The 17,789-nt window shown below is 37.0% G+C and overlaps 1 protein-coding gene across 1 annotated transcript in view; it reads left to right on the top strand.

The window, feature by feature from the left end:
• TPO (thyroid peroxidase) overlaps window positions 1-17,789 on the top strand; it is a 48,385-nt gene that overhangs the window by 19,871 nt on the left and 10,725 nt on the right. The window contains 4 exon segments of the mRNA XM_074864580.1: window positions 241-370; window positions 3,124-3,330; window positions 9,666-10,181; window positions 17,158-17,416. Coding sequence (XP_074720681.1) covers window positions 241-370; window positions 3,124-3,330; window positions 9,666-10,181; window positions 17,158-17,416 — 1,112 coding nt within the window.

The raw sequence follows: 17,789 nt of genomic DNA, 5'->3' as shown, positions 1-17,789 counted from the left end.
TACATGAAAAACAATACTTGATGCCTTTTCATAGATCATTGCATGAACATCTTATTGCAATGGAATATTGCTCTGTGGCTGATTAATATTTTATATTATATTATTTTATATTCGTATTATTTTATATTATGAATATAAATATATTATGAAATATATAAATATTTTATATTCAGAATATATTCAGAGGTGCAGGATTTTGCTGCTGTTGTTTATTTGGTTGTTGTTTTTTTCTTTTCCCAGGGAACATCCTAGATGGGGAGCATCCAACACAGCCTTGGCTAGGTGGCTTCCACCAGCCTATGAAGATGGACTCAGCCAACCTCGAGGATGGGATCCCAGCATCCGATACAATGGCGTCCAGCTACCCTTGGTTAGAAAGTTCACCACAAGATCACCTGAAACACTTACAGTGGTCTATAAGCATACCTGCCACCACAGCCCTCCATTTTGCATCAGTAAATTTAGTAGCAAAAGAATCTCTTGAGCTCAGTTAAGAAGCCACTAGCTTTGCTAAAGCATTAATTCAGTCAGCCAAATAGTGAGAGGTGCCCTGCGCCTGGGCTGGGGTAAGCCCATGGAGCAGTGCAAGGGGGCACTGACTGCCTTGGGGGGCAGCTCTACCAAAAAGGACCATGGTGAAGAGCAGGCAGGGCATGATCCAGCTGTGTGCCTGGCCTGGTTTGCACTAGACACAGGGCTTACCCTAGAGAAAAGGCAGAGCAGGGTGGACCTCCCATGCTGAAAAAGCCATTATAGAGAAGAGGGAAATCTTCACAAGGATGCATATGCACATGGCAAGAGGCAATGGTCACAATCTGTTCCTGAGGAAATTTGTCTTGATACAAGAAAAAAAAAATTATTGTGAGAACAATTAAATGTTGAAATAGGCTGCCTAGACAACTGCTGGAATATCCCTCATGGGAAATACCCAAAACCTGGCTTGATGGGGCTCTGAATAACCTAATCCCTGCTTTCAGTAGAAAGCTGCACCATGTGGTCTCCCGAGTTTCCTTCCAGCCTAGACTTTCCAGTGATTTTATGATTCTTTTTTCAATAATGGTGCCTTTATTCAGGGAAGGAGGAGGGGAAAACAAGGTTGGATGTTAACTAAATAAATATAAAGCATATAGACGTGCTAGCATGTATACCATTTCTCCTAGGTTAGCGTACCTTAACTGAACAAGCATTACTGTCAAATTGTAACTTCTTTTTTTAGCTAGCCCAAGAAGACATTGCAGTATTTATGGATTTTCGCAGCACATATACTTTAAAAATAGCAGAGGTGCTACAGAGGGAAGTTTGAACAAGGAGTGTTTGCATACAGGACTGGGTGAAAGTCTCCAGTGCAATGTGCAATGATTAGGGCTGGATTTCCTATTTCTGGTTTGTCATCATTTCTTTGAAACCTGACTTTTAATGGACTCAAAGTCTTGTTATTTTAACCACCGTATGTTTAATAAGGATGAACAAGAGAATTTAGTGTTAATGTCATCTGCAACTCATGTTATTAATTAAATAATATTGTATCTAAGCTGCACGCTTTAGAGCTTAAAGATAGAAACCTGACATTTACATAGGTAAATTTCCAGTACAAACTGACTTTTTCGAGATTCATTAGGGTACACGTTTGCAAAGTAAAACGCACTAAAACAAAACTACATGGCTGCACCAAATCTGGTCATATCTGACCACCAGCAAGGTTGTCTGCTTAATTTTATCATAGGATCATAGAATGGTTTGGGTTGGAAAGGACCTTAAAGATCATCTAGTTCCAACCCCCCTGCCATGGGCAGGGACACCTTCCACTAGCCCAGGTTGCTCAAAGCCCCGTCCAACTTGGCCTTGAACACTTCCAGGGAGGGGGCATCCACCTCTTCTCTGGGCAACCTAAGTAAGAAGTAAGACAGGACAAAACTAGTGCCATAGATGTTTTTCCTTATTTACATAATTGTCTTTTTTTGTACTTTTAGCTATCCAACAATATCCTTTAAAAAGCAACATGCAAATAATATGACTAATGTGAAGGTGAGAGACAAGTGTGAAGATTACTATAAAGCAATATTAGAACCAACGTGGCTGTGCAAGTTAACAATGATAAGAAAATCTTACTAACTGCAAGAAAAAAAGTTTGTGCTTTGTGGCCACTAAAATACTGATAGAAAGACTTGTATTCCCGATGAGCTCTATGTATCTCTGCTCTTAACCATTTCAGTATAAAGCCTGGTGTTCCTAACAAGTCCCTTGTTGTTTCTTGTCTTTACCAATTCTGTTTGACTACATCTGCCTTATACATTTATTATATTGCCCTTATATTTATTACAGACTGTGTGACTATTTTATGTGCTGCCCTTTCAATTGCTTGACTTCTAAGGCAGCTGCTGGATGCAAGGGAATATTTTGCATCATGAGGGAGGTATCTGTGAACAATAACAATATCCGAATCATCACAAACTGACTGGTGATTTTGCTCTGATGATTTTGCTTGGTTATTATTGGTTGGACATGTAGCATAGATGTCTCCCTGGTATCTCTATGCAGCTTTCACAGAAATGTATTTTGGCTTCTCCTTGTCTGGGAGAGTGAGGCAGATCTTTCAGCAGCCTAGCTTGTCTCCTGGGCTGCATAAGCTGCTCCATTTATGTACAGAGTTGTAGCCCAGAGCCTCTGTGTATCCACAGTGATTTGAGGTTACCCAGCAAACAGAACCCATTTGTTAAAGGAGTAGAAAACAGAATAAATAGAAAGAAAACTTTTAGACAGTCTAAAAAAAGTATGGTTTTCAAAATTCTCTGGAAAGGAACAGATCAAAGATACACTACTCATTTGGCAAATATATAGAAAAACTCAGTTGAAAGGTCTTTGAATCTGCTTGTGGCACTGGTATATAAGCTCCTGAACAGAAATAAGAGTCCGTCAGAGGTTGAGTTTTTTGTTGTTGTTGGGGTTTTTTTGGTTTTGTTTTTAGACAAACCATCAAAAGTACTCTACAACATCAAGCATTCTAAGGGAGAAAAAAAAAAAAAAGATAGCTTTTATCACTGTTCCCCCTACTTTTTAGTGTTTTATCATTTTGTGAGAAGTAAATACTACTTGGCGCTCAAGGTAAAATAGTTCTCTCCCCAGGTTCGTGAAGTGACCAGAAAAATTGTTCATGCGTCTAATGAGGCTGTTACTGAAGACAATCTATATTCTGATATTATTATGGTATGGGGACAGTATATAGACCATGACATTGCATTCACACCCCAGAGCACAAGTAGAACCACCTTCCTAAATGGAATGGAGTGCCAGATGACATGTGAAAAACAAAATCCATGTTTTCCAATAAAGGTAAGATTCTAAATTAATTTCTTCAAGAGAAATTCCAGGCTGTAAACAGGTGAGTAAAGTAAAACACATTAGTGATACACATACGCTGAAATAATTATAAAGCAAATTGATAGATCATCCAGAAATAATAGAGCAGACAGTGATAGAAAAATTGAAACCCAATGCAACTCTTAAATGAAGCAGGTAGATATTTTAACTGTTTTGTAGAGATAACAAACTATAGCTAAGGTACTTATTGCAAATATCAAATTTTTCTACCTCTCAGATTTATGTTGCAGAGAAACCTTACTAATCCTCCCAATGTTATTGTTCTCATGCTTCAAGGTTTTGAGTTCCATTGGGAAAAATAGGGAAGTAGTCATAAATAATTCTGTTTTTAAATTGCCAGCCAGATAAAGTGAAAGGATCTTAACTTTACTCAGTGAAAGCAAAGGTATTTTTGGCAGTTAATGCAAACTTTTGAAGAGAGCTCTCTTTTCAATGTATGTATAAAATGACCTTCAGGGAGTTGCTGAAACTTCCATACATCACCTTTTTGCTTTGAGTAGGTGGAAAACATGAATTCAAAGATTGTTAGAGGGTTAGAAGACACATAAATTGGTATAAATATAGGATTCTGTATTCTTGCCTGATTGATTTAACAGTATAGTCATTCTTTCACTCAAAAAATTAAGTAGCGAAGTCAAGCCACTTTTTTGTTTCTCAAAGCACAGACTGTCCATTTCATGCTATGGGACAGCCCCATGACCATTACAGCCCTTGGACTGGTGCCCCGTCTCAATTCAGAGCAACCTAAATTACTTTCCTTAGGGTTGGAGCTTGATTACTGACCAGCTTCTCTATGCACTGAAGCCAATGTAGGGAATAAATTGCATCAGAATAGAAAACTCTTTCCCCTCAACAAACTGTAATAACTATGTCACAGTCTCCTTTGCATTAAATACCTCATTCCGCTTCCATTAAACATAAAGGAAAATATTCAGCTAACTGTAATGGGAACTGAATCAGGTCCTATGTTGAAAGATGGCTCATCTTCCATTTGGTGAGAGAATCTAAAACTGGGAAGGCTAAGTGAAATTAATGACTGCCTGCAATTTTACCACAGGCAGGTAAATCTAGTCTCTCACCCATGAGACAGGAACTTTTGAAAGTTTACCTTGAGAGCATTCAAAAAGAGCACAGACTTCTTAAAGAATCATATTCTCAGGACACTGAGTGACTGGCTAACCTGATTTAGCCACAACCACCTTAATTACAATGAGTCTTCCATAGTTCTGACAAAAATCTCTAGTTTACTATGTCTCAAATTTCCATCTGGGGAAAGAAATTATTCTGTTTAAGCTGTTAAGGAATAGCCTTAGAAATGCTCCCATTCCCAAATTCTTATCAGGAGAGTCTAGTACAGAAGTCCAGTCCCTGACCAGGAGTGCTTCACATGACATGATGAAGGAGGTGGAGTGCATCTCCACCATATGACACAATGTGGCTATGTATAGATACCCATTTTGAAAAAGTCAGTTTGCTGTAGCTATAAAACCACAAAAATCTATGAAAGTTTATGTTTTGTGTTTATAACATGTTATTTGAAACAACATAATTAGTATTGTTCTTTAAGTGCAAACCCCCCACATTTTTTTATTAATAAATAGATTTTTAAATTGAGAAGACTCATACTGTTGCCCATAACTTGAATCAAATGTGGATCACAGGGACCGCAAAAGTCTAATCACTGACTAGTTCAAGCCTAGAAATCCTATCTGCTTAAAAAAGAGGCAATTTAATGGGTCTTCGAAAAAGGACTCGAAGGCTAACATTGTTCATGTGGTAGCAGCATTATGGTGCAGAGAGAAAGAAGATGCACAGATTGCCATGGCATAGACTCACAAGTGCATCCTTCAGTACTTTAAACAAGGGACATATTTCAGATTTCTTTCTTGGAGCTGTGAAGAGATTCATCACAGAGCATGTTTCAAGGATGCTCTTGAAGGCAAGCTATGTGTACATATACTAAATCTAGCACTGAATATAGCCTAGGAGCTGCTTCTGCTCAGCTGTATAGCCTAGCAGGGGAATGGGGTCAAGGCATATCCATGGCCACCTTTGGGAGTTAGTGCCTGATACCCAGAATGGCCATGGTGGGGGGACATATAAAGAAACTCAGACACAAACCTTTAAGTATTAGATAAGTTTCCCAACTTGTGGATTCATTACACGATCACAATCCCATGAATTTTTCAGGTCCATTTTATTATTATTCTATTATTCACAGCTTAGAGTGGCAGATATGAAGATGGTTGCTATTTTGCTTTTTTTTATATGTCTAGTATTTTGTAACTGTTTTTTTCAAAGGCAAAGAATAGACACTGTATTAAAAAAAATTTAAAAAATAAGAGAGAGAGATTGTAGTTATTAGTGTGACCAGAGGAACTATTTTTTAAACACTGAAACAAAATGCTATTACCCCCTAGAACTGCGCTTCCTGAAATCTTAATTAAAACTGATCTCCACCTATTAAATATTTGGAAAACCGCCACAGTTAGTTTTATACGTTCATTTTGTATATGAGGAAACTGTGGCTGGTTTCCAAAGACAGTGAAATCAATAGCATATTATTCAGCGATGTAAACATGGAGACTGCAGTTTGCCCTCTTGCTGTGTTCCTAGAACAGCAACACCCAAGAGAGAATCCACCCACGGAAAAGGACAACTGTGCTTACACCTGCACGCCCTCCCTGGGGGTTTCACCAGGGAGAGGAAGCTCCTGAATGTGCACGCTAGGGAAGCTGGAAAATGTTCTGAGTCAGTGCAATTCAATGAAAGATTGAAAGCTTCAGTAGTACATTAATATTAATAATAGGTGTAAGTGAATGATTCATAGGTTAGCAGGAACCATTATGATTTTCTATTCTGGACATTTTCATTATAAAGGCCATAGAATTTCACTCAGTGATTCTCACATCGAGCCTGTAGCTTCTGGTAGAGCCTGAACATTCTTTTTCTGTATCTTTTCAGGATTCCATAACGTGAAAAAAAAAGAAAGAAAAAACCACTAGCTTTAGTTTATACTTCTTTTACAGCAGCCTGACACACAGAACAGGGTTGTAGAGATAACCTGTCATCCCTCAGATGATTATTTCAGGTTAGGGTTGAGACATAATGAGGCATTAGAAAGGCTTTCATAGGAGAGCTACTGACTTTGTTCAGTATTAATTACATTGCTGACAATAAGTTAGACACAGTGCATACACATAGTAAGATACAATCCTGAAAAGCTTTGTGATAGTTTGGATACAAAAAGGTGGAAAAGAAACAGAGCCCCAGAAAAGTGAGGTGATTTGCAAAAGATGACATGTAACATGACAGGTTACTGTCTCAGCTACAAATGGATCAGTCTGCGTGCACTCAACAGCCAGCAAAGTGAGCCCCTGCCTTTTTCTTCTCTGTTTCAGAGGTAGCAACTCACTGTCAGATGGAGTCATTGCCTCTTCTCCGAGTTTCATGTCCACAAACAAACATTCATGTTTTCCTTATCGGCAAACTTTTATAGACTCCAAGATAGATTTTCTTTTAAGTCTGCAGCAAAAATCCTTTTATAAGGTCATTTCCCACAGAACAAATTCACAATAAGAAAGACTTTTATTAACTGAAGTAACAGTTTAGATGTTGTAGTACACTGAAACAATTACTGCCTTTCATTTTCCTAGGCATAAAAGAATTTCACCATAAACAGGTTTGACCATGCATATATAATAACAGTTTAAATCAATGTGCAGCTATACTAGGAAAACTATTGTAGCCAGAGAGGGTTTTGTTATGATTTTTTTTTCCTCTAGAATTATGCAAGGCAGAGAAAAAAATGATGTGGATATTTTTCATTAGTTTTAGAGAAAAACATGATTCTGTACGCATTTCAACAGAAAAGGGTCTTTATTTTTCTCAGATTATTTCTGATGTCATTTGAATAATAATGTGAGGAAACCCTCATTTTCACATTAAGCTGCTGGCTGCAGACTACTTACCCCATGAAAAGGGGAAGGACTGCATTATGTGGTTCTGCCAGCCCCTTAATGTTCATTACTGCTGTTTTTCTCCACTGGAGCACAGAACAGTTTGAATTGAAGTTGCAGAGACAGTTAACTAAAGATTATTCAGTGTGAACTTCATTCACTGTTGATATGTTTTGTTGTGAGCCTCGCTGTTTAACAACTTCAAGGCAGCTCATACATTTTTTCCCAGTGATACCTGAATTTTTCCAGGCTTTCCTGATAGCTAGAAGCAGGATGCACTCAAACACATACAATGTTGTCGCTGACAAGTTCAGGTATTTGTAGTATGAGATGAGTTTCTTGCTTACATTACCAGCTGAAGGAAAAAAGAAGCCACACTAAGAGGAAGAGACTTAATAATAAAGACAAATACTAAACAGAAAACCCAAGGCAGAGAAATTACTTATTTCAGCAATCAGTGAAAGAAAGAAAAAGGAAAAGAAATTACATATTTCCTTTAAAAATAATCTACTTCTATTTGTTAAAACCTAGGTAGTGAAGAAATATTGGTAGAATTTCTTTACCAAACAAAACTTGAAAAACAAATTAAACTTTTTCTTAACTTAAATGCTTTATTGATACTAATCTATACTGACATGAGTTCTCAGTAGTAAGAAAATTTTACTTGGTATAATAAATGAGGTAATGATGTTATTATATGAAGCTCTTGAATTCCATTCCAACATTGCCTTGTTACTTTTAAATCCAATTGAATGACTATTCTAACTTCACAGACCGATCTCTGTATTATTAGAAGAATGAAGAAGAAATTATATCATTTTATATAACATCCGCAGTATTCACTGTCTTCTGCCAAAGAGTTTTAAAAAATGAGAAGCAAGCAGGATAGACTACAAATAAGAAGGGTTAGCTCAGGTGTCTGTACAAAACATTTATTTTCTCTTAGTCAGATTTTTGAAGATTTTTTTTTTCTGGGATATTTCAGCAGCTTTAGTGTCATCTGTACCTACTTCATGTTGATCAATTGATGAGAAAACCCTACATTTATATTCCCTGAAACTCATACTCCCTGATTGTGATAACATTTTTAATTGAGGTTAATCCTTTTTAAACTCTTGGAACTGACAGGCTGTTATGGCTCATTGATGGTGCACAATGTAGTACTGTTAGAATTTGGAAATAATGTACTTTTCAGAAAAAAAGAGTTTGCAAATCCAAATCTGTGTTAGACAACACAGAGAGATTTTAATAAATTTGAAACATGCCAGCTTTTGTTTTAGGGATGAACTCTGTTCTTTGGAATAGACTTGTCTGAGCTTTTCTCTTGGATATCCTACAATGTGAATAAATTATTTCTCCCTCTTCCTTTCTCTCCTCCTCCAACCTCTATGACCTTCCCATATCTGTTAAGTTATTCACATACAATTTTCAGTGCTCTCCTGTGACAAAACTTCTAGCTGTCTGGTTTGGGCTGTATTCTCTGCTAATACTCTTACCTATACCCCATCTCATTTGATAATTCCCACATGCCTCTCTCACACCCTTTACTTATATTTGGAATAGCTGGCTGAGTGATGGGCTGGTTCAGACTATATCCATGCTGACTAGCACACAAATGCTGGATCACCATTTGACCTCAGTCTCTTGACTGTATGTGGGTCAAACCGATAAAGGACTGGGAAGGCTTTCATTTGGCAAAGACTATGTGCAACCTTTGCTTTTTACAAAGATAATCAGGATTTAAATCTTGTAAGACACATGCTGCTGTAAAATAAGGTGAGAGAAGCATTGTGGGGGACTGGGAAAAAGCAGAGTGAATAATTACATATGCCTTTTTTAGTTAGGAAACTAGATTAGAATTAAGTATCGAAACAAAGCTTTTACAGTGTGTTGCAGACCTTGAAACTCTTCATTATGTTTTTATGTATACATGTAAAGCTGCTGTTTCACTTGGTGTTCAGTAAGAACATAATTTGACCAGATGTTCACATTGTCATTGTGGTACGCTTCATGACAAATTTTGATTGTGAAACCATACTCATATAGGTGTAGATCTATGCAAAAGGGATTACATCAGTAGCTTGCTCTTATGACAGAATAAAGATTTGGGGTTTTATTTCTGTCTTTGCTTAAAAAGGGTTGAATCATCTCTTTGCATAAATCTGAAGGAAAACAATCTCTACAGCTTTAGAATGTGTCACTCCATTACATGCGATCTGAACAACTGAAAACTAAGACAGAAGATGGAAATGTTTACACAAACCTTAATTCAACATCCACAGCTGTTATCTGCACCTCAGAAAATACCCTTTTTTTTTTTTTATGCAGGTGACCACCAATGATACATTATCCACAGGAATGGATTGCCTGCCCTTCTACCGTTCATCTCCTGCGTGCGGCACTGGTGATCATGGTATTCTCTTTGGAAACCTAACAGCACTAAATCCAAGACAACAGATCAATGGCTTAACTTCTTTTCTTGATGCTTCTACCGTCTATGGCAGTACCCCTGCCATTGAAAACAAACTGAGGAATTTAACAAGCAAAGAAGGCCTTCTTAGAGTAAATGTTAAATGTTATGATAACCATCGGGAATACCTGCCCTTTACAGACCAGATCCCATCACCTTGTGCACAAGACCCAAATGCAAGTGAAGGTGAGAGGATTGAATGCTTTATGGCTGGGGACAGCCGATCCAGCGAGGTCACATCTCTAACAGCTATGCACACGCTGTGGCTGAGAGAGCACAACCGCCTGGCCAGAGCCCTCAAAAACATCAACAGCCACTGGAATGCTGAGACAGTCTACCAAGAAGCACGAAAAATTGTTGGTGCTCTGCATCAGGTTGGGTGCTTATTTGTTTATCTACACATTGCAGTGAATATCTTAGAACAGAATTGATCACGGAACTTCAAATATGTTTCTGTGAGTGGCTTTTGAGATCATGTTACCCTTCCTTTGCCACCTATTTCTGCGCTTCTGATTTGGCATGTTTAAAGTTTGTTCCATTTTCCTCTTTCCTGAATGCAATGTCCTGGTCCTTAGTTTGTCCAGACTCCTCAGTTCTCTGATATTCATATTTTCAGTTTCTACTCTGCTACATCTTTCTACCGGCTTCTCTGGTGTAAATTTTGTCTATTGAAGCAGCCTTTTCAGATGCATTTCTTTGTAGGTTTTTTTTGGTAAAGGAAACAGTTAAAAAGTAATGTCTCTGTATTTACACAGTGTTCAAAATGCTTACTTTCTCATAGGTATTCTATAAATTAATAACTTCGCTGTGTAAAAATGCCTGTGAAGTTCTCAATGAAGCATTAATGCATAAACTTCAAGGGCTACTCTTGATAGGATATAGCAGGAGAAATAAACAAGGTAAAATACAGAAGAGTCCATAAGAATGTTTATATTACAACTGAGAATAGGAAAACCTATTTCTACTCAGCATTTTCCTTTTTCTTTCTCTTTTTTTCTTTTTTTTTTTTTTTTTCTTTTTCACACACCAAGAGCAGCACTTTTACTGGCACTCACATGAACGTGAATAGCATGGATGGCCTGACCCGTGTTCTCAGCGGCTTCTGAGGATTGAAGCCCATTAGTGAAGTACACACATAAGCAATGTGGAACTCTCCTGGACAGTGTTGCACAGTGGCTGGTCCCAGAGCTGGTCTGGCTCCTGACGCCTGGACCCACAAGCCCCTGAGGGTCTCTCTCAATGTCTTTGCAGGTCCTCAAGTTTCTTATGCTGCTCATCATTGCTGGTCTGGCTGGAAACTCACTAGTGATCACACACGCACACTCAAAATAGAGAGTACACCCACAAAGGGGGTAGTTGGAAATAGGATTTCAGAATATAGCTTAAACTGCAGAGATACAGGGCTCAGTCAGACAAGCTGATCAGCTAACTTCACACTCAGACAACCCCTTTCATACCCTTTTCCCTCTATTTTCTCATTCTTGTTCCTCCCCAGTCCACCTTGCCCCCCTCCCTTTCCCCACTTTTATCCTTTCCCTGAGTACCCCATAGTGTTTCACACATTCCCACAATCCCCTTAAAACGTCACGTTCTTACACAGATCCCACAAGTCATCTCCTTCTTGCACCCCACAACGACTCCTACCCCTGAAGGCAACTGCCCCTTTAGCTTGTGTGACGTTTAGGGGACAGTTTCTTTTGTTGGCTCATCTTGGTGGGTTTCACACCCAGGCTTGGAGTCTGGCCACTCTCTCTGGTGACTTTGGGGAATGGACAATCCTGTGAGCCCCTCTTCAATGGTTTGGTTACTCAGGCTGCTCTGCCTGACATTGCTCCTCCAAGCCCCACCAGGGCCTTTGCATTTGTGGAGATTCACCTTTAATCAGACAACCTAAGACACAGCAATTCAGTCTGTCTGTTATAATCCATAATACTGGATGAGCAATATCAGGACCGGAATAAACTGAAGGCTAGGGGACTTTCCTATGCTTTCTGATTCTTGCAAACAGATTCTTTTAATACAAAAAGGAGACTCTTTTGAAGATAAATTGGGGAAGGAAGGAGGAAAATATCACTATTCTGATAAAATGCTTTTCCTTTCTTCTGCCAAAATTTTTAGTCAGCAGAATATGCAGAATGTTTCCTTTAAGAAACCACCTGCATTCTTTGGTGTGTTGTTATTCGCACTTACAGCCAGATAACTTCAGAAAAGTAACATACTTCATTTAATTGTATTTAAGTCAGTCCTTTTGAAAAGTTTGGCTTTTTTATAATATATATATTTTTTGTTTACATTAACCATGTCATCTCCTCTGCTGTAAATGTGATGTTTGCATTAAAATTATGTCATTGACAAGTCAGAACTTGTTCTTAACACTTGTTAGAAGAAAAGTGCAAATCCAAAAGTAGGCCTCAGTGCGTTCGTGCACTTCTGATTTATGTCCACTAACATTATGACCTGAAAGAAAACACTTTGTGCAAGGTAATATGCTGCATGAATCTGGGCTACTCATTATCTCTGCCAGTATCACAGACTAATGAGATTTGCCTATGGCTCATTAGAAATGTGTTTGAGTTATATCTAGCTGGTTTAGAGACATTCATTCAAGTGAGATAATTGGAGTATCTCTACTAATGTGGTATGCTAACCAGCACATTAATGACAGCTCTAGTTGAAGTTACCTTGAGATTTCCTCTCTAAAATTTTGTTTTAGTTGCCACACATTTCTAAAATTATCTCTTTTTGTAATGAATACTTTCAAGCATAATTTTTGCCTGTGGGTGTGTAATTATAGAGACTTGAACAAAAAGCCTTTCCTTCTTTCTAGAATAAGGAGAATGAAAAAAAATATCTCTAAACCATACTTTTCTTCCTGGATGCCTTTTTGGCAGCATAAATATCTCTAGTGACAAGCATTTAATAATAGAAACTTGACAAAATTAACAAACATAATCATTGCCTGTTGATATCCTGGACAAAATAAATTCTTTTGGTTTCATTGTAGACATGTTTCACTGATAAGTAGTATATAAGCCACAACAGTGGTTAAACTCTCCCCTTCTATTTTAAGGGAATGACACATGCTTAATGCTAAAGTATTAACACTGCAGTATGCAGTAGTAAAAATACATGCCCTGATTTACCTAGTGTTTTGTGCAAAAAGACATTTTTTCATTGTCATTTACTAACTGAAATGAAGCTTGTTTTGTTTATTCCTGTTTTGACCTGAGAAACAGGATAAGGAGAATTAGGATTCCTCCTTTTAAGCTATTTGAATGAAAATTTGTTTTCTTTAAACAAAAAGTGTAGACAAAACAAGAAAAAATGTTCAATTATGCAACTGCTATAATCTTAACATTACTATTTCATACATACATGATTTGCAGGATGAAATTGCAAGCACATGTGCTGTTCCGTCCAGAGACGGTTTCCCCTGATGTGCCATTTGGTTTGTGAAAGCTGGATGATGTGGCACTAGTCAGAGTGAAGCAGGATTTTTACAGATCAATCTGAATCAAATTCTCTTTTGATTTATTACAGTATCAGAGAGCCATCTCTGAATTAATGGTGTTACTGCCAGTTGATCCCAATTGTAGCTGACAACTGCCGTTAGTTTTCAGTGTGTATATAGGTGGCTTTTTCACTTCCTTGTACATCTGCTTGTGTTCTCTGAGCATCTTTCATCCCTACCTCTCTGCCACGATATGAGGCGTGGGTTGAAAGTGGGTGTCTTCTGAGGCTGACATGCTTTAACTTAACTACAATTATTGGGTTCAACATGGCTAACTTGAATGAAACTTGTTTGTGAAATTAGGTAATTAGATAACTCCTCTCAGAGCTTAAACTCTATGAAATTATAAAGCATAAATAGCTAAATAATAGATATTATATAAGAGTATGTGTTGCACACTGTCATAACTCATGTTTATAAAGAGTATAGTTCAGACTATTAACAGACCTATAATAATGTGTTCATTTTTTATTAAAAATTGAACTCCCATACAATCACCCTATACATAGAAGTTTAGGACTTCAGTATCATCTGTAAATCCTTTAATATTTACAGTGAGAATTTCAAACCAACTGTGCATAACACTTTAATGAATTAAACATCATGGCTATGTCTGACTGTTCTCTATTATTTCTACAATCTTTCCTAAGTGCAGGAGCTTCACTTAATTGGCTCTTATTTATCTCATTGAGATACTATTCCTTTGCAGTTACCTCTGGCCAATGGTAAAGACAAGTTGCACTTTTGGTCTTACTTATTTTTATGATAGTTCACAGATTTTTATATTCTCTCTTCAAGCCTGGTTTTTTTTTTTTATTTTCCTTTTCCATCCATTACGTCCGATTCACACCTACTTTGGAAAATACAGAAGGGGTTTTGGCAAGGAAACTCTGCTGAACCTTATGAGATGTAATATGAATTTCTCTATCTTTTGCACCTAATTTGATATAACTTTTAATATGAACAAAAAATTCTCAGAAATAATCTGAAATTATGTAACCTATTTCCAAATATTTAAAGTATTTAATGACTTCTGCTGGAAGTTGCCCAGCCTGGAGGCAAACCCATCGAGGATGCTCACTGAGTTCATAAGGACACTTGGGAACCTCTGTTGTAATTCCGCCTTCCAAATGAGAGGGATGTTGCCTTTCATGCTAACAGCCTGTTTAACTTGGAGTTTTACTGTGCTTGCAGGTCAGGATTCAGTTACTTTTCTATAAACAGTGTACATGTGATTCATAATATGGTGTAAAATCTGTACAGAGCCTTTTCTGACAATGTTGTAATCACTCAGATTCTGTTTCTGTCTGGATACTTACCAAATGTTTGGTTGAACTACTAGGAAATCAGAATTTTATTTTCTCTGATATGACTAAATGAATAATATTTAAATACTCTTTATTGCTCTGTTACTATCTGGTCATATAGACTACAGAAGTCATCTAAACATTGAGCATATGGGCTTCTGTTTAAAAGACAGTGCCTATTCATCATCATTTTTCACTGAATTATGCCGTTGAAACAATGACTGCAGTGAAACAGTAGAAATATTGACATTATTAATTAGAATTAATTTCTTCATGAGGCTTCTATAGAGCTTGGAGCTGATGCTATGAGATGCTGACTGTATCCTAAGAGAAGCTTGGATTACCACTAATCTCATAGATGTCACAAGGAGTTGACACCACCCAGTAGCTTGCAGGTTCAGACTCATTATATCCACATAAATCACTTATGCTGCTGCAGGCACCTGAAACTTATTATTCATAAATAGACTCAAAGTAAGTAATAAATGGTAGAGCAGTTCATTATACTTGTTTGCAATTTCTTTTCCAACTAGTCCCTCTCTGGCTCTGCTTTTATTGACGTATTTTTAGACAAGCGTGTTCCTTTGTTTCCACGGGAGAATCTTAGTTGTTGAAGGAACACTGTATTGAAAGAAAGTATTATGCTATTTTATGCCAAATATGAAAGGAAATAAACCTTTCAAATCATTCTCTCAGAGCAGGGAGTGCATGCAAAAGAATTTTAACAAAAATAATGTTGATGTTTGTCAGATATTTACACCTTCCTTAAAACTTATATATGTGTCAGTTATGAGAACTTGTAGTGAGCCTCTCCTTGACTTCATACAGACAAATCCAGGCAAGGTACATTCAGAGACCGTACAAATACTGGATGCTACTTTAGATGTGGTTCTTGTCAGATTCCAGATTCTTTCTGGCAGTATCATCTTCTGCTTTATTAGTAACATCATCTTAGTCTATATTGTCTAAAAATCACCTCTACTTGATGGAGCATCATTTAGCCATTGGAAGTTTCCATTAAAGATGCCTCTCCTAGCTCAAGGCAAGCATAAGATATCTTTTTACCCTCAGCCTTATAATTTTCATGTCTTGAAACAACAACCTCTCTTCCCCCACCAAGGAAACAAGAAATTAAAATCTTGCCTCTGGAGCAAATGAAAAATCTGAATTGCCCTTTCCTTCAGGGAATCTGGCCTTTCTGAGAAGCTTAGCTTGGGATTTCATTTGCAATGAGCCAAAACCTTGCAGTCATATCAGGATGTTTGTGTCCATGGCTAACACAGTCCTGTTTAAAATCTTTGCTTTTGAAAACTAACTCTAAATCTAAAATTAGAAAGAACTGTTGTCTTGCAAAACCTCTGTGAATGTAGCAAAAGGTTAACTTCTCAAATGACAGTGTCAGTAGTAATTTCTAGCAATTATTTTATTTTATTTATATGCTGTATTAAAGGAGCTTTAAAACAAATTCTAACCTATTGTCTTTCAAATATTTTGTTCACTGGATGATGTAACCTGAAAACATAAAGAGGTTGTTACCTCTGCCTTCTGAGAAAAGTGAGCAAATTCTGGAGAGTTTTGCTTGTGTCTGTGCTGTGCCTAAAATAAAGAGACAAGTTTTTCATAAGGTCATTTTATGCCAACTAGCTTTTCAATATGCATTATATAAAGCTCAAAGTACATTTGTCTGTATATTTTATTGCACACTATATTGAATCTATAAGGTATTTTATTGAGTTCATTATGCTTCATATTCATCCCATTATGCTTTATTGAGTTCAGCATAATCTTTAACCTATAATGCACTTTCATTTTATTTGGTACGTTAGATCATTTTCCCCTTTATTCTTGGTCATGATTACTCATATGCTTTTTTCATGCAACTGTAATGCTATTACATTATAAAAGCATTTGACAGGAGGTGTTTATCAGCATTTTCATTTTTGAAGTGTGTTTTTTAGGAGTCTATAAATTCACTTGAGTTTAGCATAAAATGTCTACCAAGGGATTCTGGGCACCAGTATTTCAAAGTCTGGCCATATCAAATATTTAGTAAAGAGGATTTGTGTCACAAATATATGTCTGAAAATATGATCTGTTCATATCAACACCATTCTTGAAAGATTTTATAGTAATTCATGATTTGATTGCCACTTTTAAGGGCATTATAATTTACAACATCACAATAAAGGCTTTAAATCTCAGCACACCTCCTGTGAGCAGGATTACCCCTGTGGATTGTAAGTGAGCAACACTGGTAATCTCTGCTCAGGAGGCTTTGGTCTAGTTTATGGTAGGAGCTAACAGGGGCCTGACTACTGCACTATACTGAGCTGTGCCACTGATTCTCTCTGGCCATTTGTCTCCTCACTGCAAAAATAAGAGCGATATTGTTTACCAGCTAATACTGCTCTTAGTCATGCCAAAAGCTTGGGCATAGATGAGTGAAGAAAAAGGCATTTAGCACCTGGGAATCATTACTATTCATCTATAAAAACATTGAATGATAAATTTTCTTTTTTTTTTTTCTTTCAGATTATTACTTTAAGAGATTACGTTCCCAAAATCATTGGTCCAGATGCTTTTAATCTGTATATTGGCATTTATACAGGTTATGATCCCACAATGAATCCTACAGTTTCTAATGTATTTTCAACAGCTGCTTTTCGTTTTGGTCATGCAACAATCCAACCAATAGTAAGGCGATTGAATGCACAGTATTTAGATGATCCTGAACTCCCAAATCTTCATTTGCATGAAGTTTTCTTTAGTCCTTGGAGGCTCACTAAAGAAGGTATGGTTTTATTTAAACTGTTCAGGTTTTTTTCCAGAATACTGTAACTTTTTTTCAAAGTTACTAATCTTGAATTAGAAATAGGAACATTTATTTAATTACATCACTGATTTAAGTTGTTGAACAGGTTCCAGAGCACTAATATGAACTGGAATGATTATTCTGAGTTAAATAGTTGTCTGAATCAGACAAAAGTTTCTCTCCAGATTAAGACAGTCTGGTAGATTGACAATAGTCTGATGACTGATGATGAAGATATTTTCTATCTTTTTTTTGCGGATAAATGTATTATTAGGTTTCAAACTTTCTTACACCTGAAGAAGGAGATGGAGCCTTTTCATAGCACTATTAATTCTATTTCAACCAGAAGGAG

The sequence above is a fragment of the Strix uralensis genome, chromosome 3 (assembly GCF_047716275.1).
Source record: "Strix uralensis isolate ZFMK-TIS-50842 chromosome 3, bStrUra1, whole genome shotgun sequence".
NCBI lineage: Eukaryota > Metazoa > Chordata > Aves > Strigiformes > Strigidae > Strix > Strix uralensis.
This window is presented reverse-complemented; position numbering and strand designations above follow the sequence as displayed.